The 12,637-nt window shown below is 37.6% G+C and overlaps 1 protein-coding gene across 7 annotated transcripts in view; it reads right to left on the bottom strand.

Moving 5' to 3' along the window:
* Window positions 1-12,637, bottom strand: part of raph1b (Ras association (RalGDS/AF-6) and pleckstrin homology domains 1b) — a 53,506-nt gene that overhangs the window by 17,723 nt on the left and 23,146 nt on the right. For 6 of the 7 annotated variants that reach the window (XM_052545295.1, XM_052545298.1, XM_052545299.1 and 3 more), the window contains 3 exons: window positions 6,307-6,428; window positions 4,328-4,430; window positions 3,252-3,835 (listed from right to left, as the gene is read on the bottom strand). In XM_052545295.1, the coding sequence (XP_052401255.1) occupies window positions 3,252-3,835; window positions 4,328-4,430; window positions 6,307-6,426 (807 nt within the window). In that variant the 5' untranslated portion in view covers window positions 6,427-6,428. Of the gene's footprint in view, window positions 1-3,251; window positions 3,836-4,327; window positions 4,431-6,306; window positions 6,432-12,637 lie in introns of all 7 variants that reach the window. The other variant, XM_052545296.1, reaches the window with a different exon arrangement.

The following is a 12,637-nucleotide window of genomic DNA, read 5'->3' as shown; positions in this document are numbered from 1 at the left end:
TATAAAGGCATTGTAAAGTAAGTTTCAGGTCTTCTGAAGAGCCACGATTGCTTTACATGACTCAATCGTACTTGCTTGATATACGAGAACAAACCTCACTAAATGAAGAGAGAACATGAAAAATATCTTCAATCATGTTCTGAAGATGAACAAAAGTCTTATGGGTTTTCAAGATGGAGCTTTGGTTCCTTGCCGCTGTCGCCTCTGGCTTGCTTAGTTGGGGTCACTTCATCTACAGCGATATCATTGACTTTTTTGCAAATAAATGCACAGACACTATTTAAACTGAACAGAGATGACATCACTGAAGTCAACGATGAACTGCCTTTAACTGTCGCATCATTGACACACTGTTTGCCTAATGAATGTTGTTCAGTTGCTTTGATGCAATGTATTTTGTTTAAAGCGCTATATAGATAAAGGTGAATTGACTTGAAGAACATGGGGGTGAGTAAATGATGACAGTTTTCATTTTTTGGATGAACTATCCCTTTAAAGGGCTTGTACTAGCTGAACTGTTCTCAAAGAGGTCATGATTTTAGTAGTGGGCCTATAGTTCTAAGAGGATGAACTTCTAGTTAGGTATTAACAGTGTGGGTGTGAGTTTGCTTCATGTAAACAATCCTTTGCAGATCGTTACGTCAGGTCCCTTCTACGGTATCCTTGCACAAAATGTTACTGGCTTTTAGTGAAGTTTGACTTTGCACAGAAAGTCTGTAAGCAATTTAATCATATTATTTGTGTCAAATGTGCAAGACAGATACAAGTCTTTGGCTATATTTTAGAAACTGTCTGTATTTAACATATACTCTTGCCTTTTTATCTTTACTGTAAGAAAAAAGCTTGTTTGCTTTTACAAATTATAGATATTGTCATAGAGTTGAACATGACAAGAGTTTTCAAGCTTCACAGACCAATGGATCCATGCTCCAATATAAATAAAAAAGTTTAAAAAATACTTTCATTAAAACGTTATATAATCGTTTCATGTGTTCAATCTCTATGTGTTTTATACTGTATCTCGTCATGTAGACCCTGGGTCCACAGAGCAGTGGCAGAAAACCTTTGTTTCAGATTAATATAGATGAAATTATAGAAGCTATGTCATCTGTTGCTCTGTATAACTTTTTTTTAGTGTAAGCATACAGTTACAAGATGTTACCAAAACCAACACACCATGCATTCAAATAAGTTAGAGTTGAATAGCCATATAACAATGCAGGTGTTAGTCACAATGAATGTACGGTTTACACTGACCATAGACAGCACACTGTCTGTGTCTACGTCACATAATAATGGCAATATGGCATGCAAGATTACGACAGATTTGTGCACACACTCTCCCCCTCACACGTGAAACCCTATCACGTTGTTCCATCTGTGAAACAGTGCTAGTTTACATCTGAAACCACAGTATGTATTTTTAGCTGAAAGAAATGCTCGGGTCTGTACATCCTGGTGCGGATGAGCAACACTGTGGTTAGAAGAGTGGTGTTGTAGCATTTCTGTTTTATTGCACTTATTGCACTTCTGATTTATTGTCTTCACAGGTTCTGACAACAGTACTGAAGAACTATAAAAGCTGAGTGTTTGTGCTTGAGAGAAACTGGTTGTAAATAAGTGTGTGTGTGTGAGGATTATGTGGGTAGCCAAGAGATGACTCAGCTTTAATGATTCAATGCTGAATTCAGTGAAACCTCGATCATCTCATTTCCCAAAACCACAATACAGACTTTGCCCTTAACAAAAGAACAAACAACTGCTGTGAATAGAACCGTGTTTGTGTCTGGGTCAGAGGGAATGTTGACTGTCCAAGTAAAGAGACCCTCTTTGTTCTAAATTGTTTAGGGAATAACAGGATACACTTTTTAAAATGTCAGTGACTCTTTTGTTTTTTGGTAGTAATTAGACTGACTGCAAGACAGTTATTCAAAACAGAATTATGACTAATTATGAAGTTACACAGACGGGAAAAGAATTTTAAATTTAGAAACGTCTACTCTTTAACACCCACATATACACAAAAACACCCATATCAAGTAACTTAATTAACCCCCCCAGCATTTTTGAAAAAAGTTGCCAGCCACCGCCAACGTTTTTTAATGATTTTCACTCAAATTTGATGGACTCCAGTATATTTTGTGTATCGTGCTGCTTAAACATAAAACTATGTCTGCATTTGTTATCGGAGAAATGCCAAACAGCACTACTCTACACTGCTCAAAACTCATGTTTGAATCATCGGTGGCAAATTCTTTAAACATAAAAACGTAATAGTACGAATAAAAGTTATGGCTTGTTTCTTTGAGTGAACATTTGGGTGTTACGTAAATCTTCCCACATCGTGAAGTAGACATGTGGGGCGTGTTAGAATGTGTTGTTGACTCTTAACTTTTCTCTTTAAAGCTACGCTATATCGAGTTATTAATCAAAGGCGATTCATCTTCAATAATAACTGCAGCTCCGTTTGAAAGCAGGTGATGGGGATTTATTGCTAATCACAGAACAGACTTTACTGACGAGATTCACATGATCATATCGTTCGATATATTGTCCAGCCGTATGCTCACTATAGTTTAGAGCAAAAGCGGAGGTAGATTTTTATCCTTAGGAAAAATTTTATTATAATTTAATTTATTTAAAGAAAGAGCAATTTGTTCAGTAAACCACCATTTAATAAAAAGAAAAAGCAATTTTATGTTTATTTTTTTTCCTCCTGCTGTAACAAAAAAGACAATACCGAACCGTGATGTCAAAAAAAGGTACGTACCGAATCGTCATATTTGTGTACCACAACATCCCTACTCAGATGACTCTTCAAAAATATAGGTAAAATTAAATTAGCAAGTAGTGAATGCACCTTTAACAGATTTTTTTTTTAAGTTATAAAGACAATTCATGTTGACTTTATACAATACCCAACTAAAAAACCTGGCCTGATTGAGACCATTATCCCTGTGCTGACTGACCGTTCTGATCTATCCTTGTCTTTTGTGGATATTTCTTCTCTGGTGTTGTGCTTTAGATTTGAGCCCCTCACATCTGCTTTCAGTTTTCTCTCTTTTACATCTCTCACAGGTTCTCACAGTGAAAAGAGAATATGGTCTTATAAACCTTCAGGCCTCTATGGACCAAGTCATGTCATAGTTACCATCCAGTTCCTTTTAAAGTCTGAAATCTAAGCGCCAGCTATGAAATAATTCAAAAGGGACAAAAATATCTAATTTCAAGCTTGTGTGTGTATGTGTTACCTCTGTGCTAGTCTGGCTTTGGTTCGGATTCTGTGACTGCGCCTCATTCTCCTGCCCTCGAATGTCCAGTGAATCCATGCTGGATGCCGAGGCAGAGTTGACGCTTGACCTGGACGAATGACCGATGGAGCGCACTTCCTGGTCACTGACCGTCCCAACCGATCCTGTACGGCGATGATGTGCGTTAGAAGGCGGGTGAGAGAGAGTTGCAGATGAATATGAGGAGGAAGATGATGAGGAAGATTCGGAAGTCTGCTTCGCCGCCTCGTCCATGCTCAGGGACGCCTTTTCTAGCTGAGCAGTGATGTCATCCAGGGAGAAGTTGGAGGCCAGGGGCCGTGACTGACTGCTGCCACCTCGTACGGTGGAGGCCGGAGACGCTCTGGTGCTGCTGCTGGCACTTCCTCCGCTGCTGCCCCCTCCGGTGTGTTTGGTGCTGGCCGAGCGGCCTGTGGGTCTTTGTCTAGATTTGCCATCCAAGGGCTTGCTCATGGGTTTGCCGATAGTGCTGAGCTCTTGTTCTATTGAACACAGGTCGGCCATGAGGGCATCCAGGTCCACTGTCTCGCCTTGGTTAATGGCTTCTACATCAAGAGAGGGCAATTCAGATTCATTTAATTCAAGTATGCTACCGTTCAAAAGTTTGTGTTAATTAACACTTTAATTCAGCAAAGATGCATTCAATTGTTTCAAAGTGATAGCATTTGTAAATGTTGTTCTTCTAAACTTTTTTCTGAAGGGTCACAGGACACTTTGCATAACAGGAATGACATACATTTTTTAATATATTACAATAGTAAATAGTTATTTTAAATTTGAACTACTGTTTGTACTATGTTTTTGGTCAAATAAATGCAGCCTTGGTGAGCAAAAGACCCAAAACTATGGTGTTTGTGCAAGCTAATCTATAATTGCAAGCATTCTGCTCTTGTGCTGGTTTTAATGATAATCCATGAAAACTGCAGCATGCCGCAACACCACCATATCAGATGCATGTGCAGGCGTTGTGAGTGGGATTCTGAGTGATAATGAATGCGGAGTAATCAGAGGTGGTGTGTGTCTGGGTGTAGTCTAACCGTTGATGTTGTAGATAGAGAAGCGGTAGGAGAAATTGGCAAGGTTGGTTTCCTGTCTGAGAGGAGCTTTCTGCACTTTCTCAGGACGCCCATCATCCAAACTCTACATTACAGAGAGACAGGGGAAGGTGATCAGGTAAGACGAGACAGACAAATCATCAGCATAATCGTCAATACAACACATCAATACAATAAGAAAAGGAAGTATCTTAATTAGGTCTATTAATTAATAACATACAATTTCTACTCTGTAAAATATTTTAAAGGGGTCATATGATGCGATTTAAATTTTTCCTTTCTCTTTAGAGTGTTACATGGTCTTGGTGCATGAAGAACATCTGTAAAGTTGCTAAGCCTAAAGTCTCAAATCCAAAGAGGTATTCTTTATCAAAGTTAAGACTCTGCTATGCCCCCCTAAAACCGCTAGTTCCAACATGCCCCCACATGTCTACGTCACGATGTGGAAATATTTTCATAATGCTGCCCAAATGTTCACGCAAAGAAGGAAGGTTTCAGTAACCGCTGTTAGTGTTGAAGCAGCCATGTCAGGGAGATGCTGTGTGTATTTAGGCGAAAGTGAAATCACTTTATTTGGCCTTCTGACTGTTTCGTGAACCTAGAGAGAAGTTCATTCTGACTTAGCTACAAACAATCTGGCACTTCTGAATCAGCTACTGTAAGTATGTTTTGTTATTAGTTTTTTAAGTATTTGCTATTGACTGTTCAAATGTGGGGTTTTGTGCGTCGTGTGTGTGTGCCGCCAGAGAGAGAGAGAGAGAGAGAGAGAGAGAGACACACAGTGGAGTCAGCTTTCTTAACTGTCCATGGTTTGTGTACTGCAAACACATACGAGCTTCATCACTGTGTCTGTCACGCCACTCTGATCTCCTTTCAAGCTTGAACTGATGGTAAAACTAAGGACATTATTAACTGTCTTTACATTTATTTTGAAAGGTGAAGCTTTTGATGAGGGAAAGGGGCATTACATTTGCAACGAGTGCTTGCAGTGTTCAGCCAATCATAATGCACTGGGTCAGCTGGCCAATCAGAGCAGACTGTGCTTGTCGGAAGGAGGGACTTCATAGCACACGTTTGAGAGAGGCGGGGCATAGAGGACCTATAATAATGTACAGTTTTTGACAAATAATGTGTTTTTTGAACATTAAAGCATGTCCACATATTCTGTTACACCTAGTACACAAAATAATGATCTTTAAAAAAAACATCATATGATCCCTTTAAGCTTGGCACAAGTAGACAAATGCATATTCATAAAATACATTTAAATAACATTTTATTAAAGGAGCAGTTTACCCAAAAATGAAAATATTGTTCCATGTCATTTCTTTCTTGTGTTGAACATAAAATAGAAGATATTTTAAAGAATGTTGGTAATCATGTTGATTGCCCACACTGACTAGTATTTCTTTCACTGCTATGGAAGTTAAAGGGACCAACAACTGTTAGGTTCTTCAAAATATCTTTTTATGTTGAACAAAGAAACTTATACAGGTTTAGAAGGTGAGTAAACGATGACAAAAAGTTTCATTTATGGGTGAACTATTCATTTAATTTAGAAATATTTTTAAATCCCTTTGAAAATTTTATTTTTAAATCAGGATCTTATATATTTGGGGTTCCAGTTTCCAGTAAGAATAAAATAATGCAAAAAAAATATTATAAATAAAATGATCCTGGTCGCCTGGTTTAGAACCACTGCTTTAGATGATGGCAAAGGTAATCTGATGTGATAATAGGGGACATGAGCAGGTACAGTTAAACATACAATACTGACCTATACTGATACTAAACATTTTAAATATCACCAGACATAAGATACAACTGATATGGTAAAATTTGATGCATCCCTAAAACAGAATTAATTACATTATTCAATATTTGCTGAGAAAGTCCACAAAAGTTTAGATAATACATCATATTTAAGATGTAATTCATCACAACTTGTGTGAGAGTGTCACCTGTGTGAGTTTGTCCAGTTCTCCCAACCAGGCACCAAACATCTTGTCAAGATCCTGGTCCTCCTTATCGCTGTCTTCTTCAGCAGCATGGTCCAGCTCATCATCTGACACCTGCTCCATATCTGCTGTCACACACACACACATACACACACACACACACCCTCAGTCAGTACATGATACAGTCAACAACAGACAGCTGGACAACATCACAGACATCACAGGTATTTCAAGAATGACTTGATGGCTTTGATACGTCTTGTCAACACAATTAGTTGTTGATTAATTTGAAGGACGATGAACATCACAGGTTGACATGATGATTGATTTCCACTTTTACAACCCAGTAAATGATATTGATTTCTCTCTCCTTATCCCACACCATCACGGAAACCCTCGAATCTTTCTTTTAAATGAGGGCGACACCTTACAATCTGCATCTGACACCGCAATCCAAAAAGGACAACACCTTTCTGGCATATTTGAGAAAACCCAAACCCTTTTTTTCTTCATTATCTTTATGCATTCTCTGTCAGACAGCTCCAGCGTTCATCTCGGTGTAAAGTCATTATTTCAAGGTTGCCTTCTGAGAGGGTGTGATGTGGTTGTTATGGTAACCTCAGCTCTGTCTCAAAGACTGGCATAGTTGCTATAGCAACCTTCTCTAGATCTCCCATCATCACCATGGTAAACCCTGCTGTATCTTCCACTGTGTTTCTTAATTCAAAATATTGTTCATTACTGACTAACAAAGCATTCCTACTAGGTTAGTTATAAGTACACTTGTTACTCGAAATACACTGCATCAAGCACACAGATAAACAAAACAACTTTGAGATCAATATTAATGTTTCAATGCAATGTAACCATATTTAAGAAGAGAATTTGGAAACGCTTGTAATCACACTAATGTTGGGTGTGTTAGTAATGACCTCATTAGAATGGAGATTTGAGGGTGTAAGGCGGTGGTCGCCCTCTAGTGGACAGTAACGTAGCTGCGCTCAGTCACGATTTGAGCAAAACACTCGAGTCAGCATGCGTGTAAGCATATGTTAGGCTTTTCATGCTGAGTCAGGGTTGGGTGAATGAAAAAACCATGAACGTTTGTGAACGACAACCAGATGAGCCACACACTACGCACAGAGACATATTAATGAAAGCTAAATTCACTTTCAATATCTGAGAAGAAAATCTCCACAACAAAACAGAAACGAGCCGCAACACAATGAAGTTAGCACAACACCACAGAAAGAAGCTGGAAACAGGCCAAAACACAGCCAAATTAGCACAACACAACACAAACAAGCTGCAACACAACACAATTAGCACAGCACAACAGAAACAAGCCACAATACATTGAAATTAGCACAACACAACTAAATTAGTGCTATTTCGTTGTGTTGTGCACTATTGGGACACTGTATAAAACAATCAGGGACCCTTGACTACATTTCACTATTACATGTAATATATATTATTACAGGCATAATAGATTTATTATTACACAAAATGTGAAACTGGAACCTAAACTGATCATATCCACAACTCTCTTTTTCATTCTTCATCTTTTTCTGCTACTTACATGCCTTTTGGGGCCCAGAAAAGCGGAGATGTTTCCTTTGAAACTCTGAGCTCACCATAACCCTAAAGACCTGCTTCACTCGTTGATCCAGCAAAGGTGTGTTTGCACTAACGTATGTAGCAGAATTGAAAACAGACACAATGTTTTCTGACAAGCACATGGAAAATATCTTGATCAGAAATCAGAATCACATATTCCAGGAAGACATGTACTAAACCACAGCAATCAGGGGATTAGTACACTTTTTTTTTTTACTTATGTTTTTGAAAGAAGTCTTTTCTGCTCACCAAGGCTCATTTATTTGATCAAAAATACAGTAAAAACAGTAATATTGTGAAATGTTATTACAATTTTAAATAACTAAGAATTCTATAAAATATACTTTATGACTGTGATGCAGAGCAAAGCTGCCATCACTCCACTCTTCAGTGTCACATGATCCTTTAGAAATCATTCTAATATGACAATTTAAGAAACATAAGCTTAAGATACTACTTAAGATACATTCCTTATTATCAATGTCGCTTCAAATATCTGTGGGAACAGATTTCTTTCTTGATTCTTTGGTGAACAAAAAGATCAAAATATCATTTTTAATATAATTTAAAAACATTTTGTAACATTATGAATGCATTTACTGTCACTTTTGATCAATGTAATGCATCCTTGACGAAAGTAGTATTGATTTCTTTAAAAAAAAATGATTGGAACTGCAATGCATTTCTAACAGCTGATTAGACATTTTGGGTAGTTACAGCGAGAAAAAAAGACCATGAGTATAGTTCTGCAGATGTAGTTAAAGTTTGCTCAACTGCATAAATATCTCTTCAGAATCTGAGAGTCCTGGTGCCTTTGTTTTCTTACAATACAGTCCTGCTAACATCCACTCTAACAGATCCTAGATCAGCAGGAGACCGCAAACTGAACGTTTTTACCATTACTAATATAAGATGGTTTCAGACCCCTCTGGGTGAGCTGCGTCTTCCAGTGTTTGCATATGCAAGTCCAGTGACAAGAAACAATCAGAGGTTCAGTTCAGCAAGGTGCTTAATTCAGTAGATCGAGTCTTGCAAATATATCATTGTAACCCCGTGCTCGGTCTCGCCGCTTTCAGATCAGCAGGATGCTAATGATGCCTTCAGTCACTCTACTGCAGACGGCCACGGCTCTGCATAATCAGTCAAGCGAAAAGAGGATGAATAAAAAGAGAGAGGGAATGAGAGGGGAGAGTATGGGACAAAAGGAGATTTAGCAAAATTATGGAACAGCAGAAAATGAAAAAAGAAAAAAAGGTGGAAATAGAGAACAAGAGTAGAGAGAAATTCGAGAGGTGTGTTATCTTGGCTCCCTGTTGCTTAACAGCTGCTGGTTTAGACTAAGCTCTGCTAAACTCTCTCTCTCTCTCTCTCTCTCTCTCTCTCTCTCACACACACACACACACAAAATGGTGAAGTACAAAATGTAGACAATATATTCATCCTTTATATTTAATCTGCCACTGCACACAGTCTAAAAAGGTGCTTCAGTCTAAGAAACAAAAGCCCTTTATATTTTGTGATATTTTCAAAGAGACTTCTATTAAATTAAGTATATCTGTATGTGCTAATTAACTGAACGGTGCCATTTAAAGCTTTATAATATACAAGTAAACAAGTGTCTGTTGGGATGTTGTGAATGTGAGGGTGGAACATTGCAAAGCAAAATGGCTCCTGCTCTACTTTTCATCAAGGTTATGGCCTGCTGTCAGCAGTGAACAAAAAAAGCAGTAACCAAGCCTCACGGACACAGAAAAGGATTCGGTTTTACATGAAAATAAATGTTTTTATGCAACCAAGTTAGGGTTTTAATTACACAGTGCATTAAATTGATCAAAAGTGACAGTACAGTGACACAATGTCTATTTTAAATACATTTTACTTCTTTTAAACTTATTGGCTTTTTCATCACGGGTATAAATTACATTTTAACATACATTCGCAATGAAAAAAATATTTTAAATGGTAATATTATTTATAATTAATAGTAATACATTAATCAATGCAGCCTTGATGAAACTCTTTGGATGGTACATTTAATACACACACATAAACAAGCCATCAAATCAAATAATGAATGTTATAAAGGAACATGCTCATAATTTATAATTATTAAAAATATTTTTCAAGCATTTAAATTATCGGATTGTTGTGCTTATAGCATTTAATAAAGTCATGAAATATTACTTGTTCATAAGGCGACTGTAAGAATGAGTGAAAATGATAGAAAAATGAAAAGAGAGGGACAGAGGGAAAGACAGGAAATGTCCAGGATGTACAGAATTCTTTATTTCCCCGGCGAGCTGTTCTGTCAAGGCTCTCCCACCACCCTCCAGCAGCTGTTCTCTGGCTGACACACACACACACACACACACACACACACTCGCTCTCCTGCTATGAGGCTAAATATGACATCATGGCTGGCCAAGGAGGGGGAAAGGAAAAGGAAGAGGGGTGAGCAGGCTACCACCCTTTTCCATGTGCACAGTCTCACTCTTTCAAAAACACACACAGACGGTGTCAAAGCAGAACAAGAAGAAACACTACAGCTGCCACTCTTACCTCGCTGACCTCTTGTTCAAACACACACAAGTGTGCTTGTGAGCTTGGCCACAAATAAACACACACACACACACACACACACACACACACACACAAGTGGCATGTGTGCTAATGTTATTATTCATCCCTACCCAAACACACGACATATGGCAAAACACACACAGCCCAGGGATCTGAGTGCTACTCAAATCTAATAAATCACTTTCCAGCAGATGCCAACTTCTGAATTAGCCTATAACTTAGCACTTCAGAATAAAAGCAAAGCAACAGGACAAACAGAATTCACATGACCTTCTCCCTGAAGTAACAGTGCTATACAGCCCTCACATCCGTCAAGTACGTGTCTGGGTCATCCAAATATACAAAAGAAACAACTAAACGACAACAAAAAATGCTTTTTTTTCATTAGGATAATGAAGCTGTGTGAGTGTGAAGCCATACATTCTTTGAGGGTTGATGAACTGAAATTGTAGTAAATTTGTATAACTTACAAACCCTTTTTGTAGTTTTGTAGTGTCTAGATTGGTAACACAACATTATATGTTGTATTAAAATAAAAATATCTGCACTGAAATTGTAAACTTTCTACTGAACTTTTAATATAATAATCTTGGTAAATACGAAGTGAGATATGACCACATACATTTCTGATGCACAGTTTGACTTTGAATCTGTGTGATACCACATAGAGTTGATCAGATAAATAGCAGAAAGAAGACTTAGACAGCAATGACACTCTAAATCCATCCCTTTTCCTTGTTTCTCAACTCTTGTACATATGTTTTTCCCAGATGAAAACAAATTCTGCAAAAGCTTTTTACTGACACACTTCATTAAGAGAACACTTCATTTTCATAACCAGCAGTAATAGCTGTTTTAACATTCCTGCAAATGCTTTTTGGTCATTTGTGACCAAAAAAAAAAAAAACCTACCTATGACCTTTGACCTGTCATACTGAGACATTTAAAGAATATGTTACTGTACTGTCAAACAGATGTCTGATTGTGATCTGCATGTGGAGTAATGAATGGATGTTTCAGTAAAAGAGGTTCAAATGTGGCTGGGTAGAGCAGTGGGTGTTTTTAGCTCTGCTTTCCACACATCAATTCTTCAGACTCAACTCTTGTCATGCGTTACACAACGTGAAGAATTGGCTTTGTGAGGACGTAAAAAAATAAAAATAAAAACATGAATTTTAGACATGAAAAACCAAGCATGACAAGTGTTGAAACTCTTAATCTCTGCTAGATCTTATTACTAGGGATGTAACAATTTACATTTTTTTTTACTTAAAATGCGATACAATTCATGATATTGATTTCACAATGAATTATTACTCGAACAAAATGTGAAGCAAAAACTGGATAGTCTGACTTTAATTTGGTGAAACTATACTGCATAAAACCAGAGAATCTTCACGAGAAAAACAAAACAGCAGACAGGCTAAATGAAAACATAAATTCACTCTCTGACTGCAGGTGGCGCATATGGAACAGGGGCAACAGTGTTAAAGACAGAAAATAATTCAAATAAATGAAGACAATGCTGAATAAAGTCGTCATTTTTGTTATTTTTGGACCAACATGTATTTTTGATGCTTCAACAAATTCTAACTGACCCTCTGATGTCACCTGGACTACTTTGATGATGTTTTTATTACCTTTACCTTTTATTACCTTTCTTTACATACATTTTCAATGGAGGGATAGAAAGCTCTCGGACTAAATCTAAAATATCTTAAACTGTGTTCTGAAGATGAACAGCGGTCTTACGGGTTTGGAACGAGGGTTGTTAATGAGTCATTAATTACATAATTTTCATTTTTGGGTGAACTAACCCTTTAAATGTTTGCTATTTATTAAATAAAATATGAGTGACCCCTGTTGGCGTTATGTTGCATTTTTCATCTTTAATTTTATGAACCCACCCTTCCCCCTTCCGATAAATGCTTCTCATGAGGAGATGAGTTGATGTGAGTGCAGTGCGCATCTGTGTGGAAGCCTACAGTTTCCAAAGTGAGGGGGGAATATTACTGTAGTTATTAGTTTTCTGTTTCAGGTATGATTCTGTATGTCCATCAGTTTACACTGTAATGACGCATGCAAACTTGAGCTGTACCGCGAATTGGTCTGTTTTAAAACTAAAAGACTGAAA

This window comes from Carassius gibelio, chromosome B1 (assembly GCF_023724105.1).
Source record: "Carassius gibelio isolate Cgi1373 ecotype wild population from Czech Republic chromosome B1, carGib1.2-hapl.c, whole genome shotgun sequence".
In the NCBI taxonomy this organism is placed as follows: domain Eukaryota; kingdom Metazoa; phylum Chordata; class Actinopteri; order Cypriniformes; family Cyprinidae; genus Carassius; species Carassius gibelio.
This window is presented reverse-complemented; position numbering and strand designations above follow the sequence as displayed.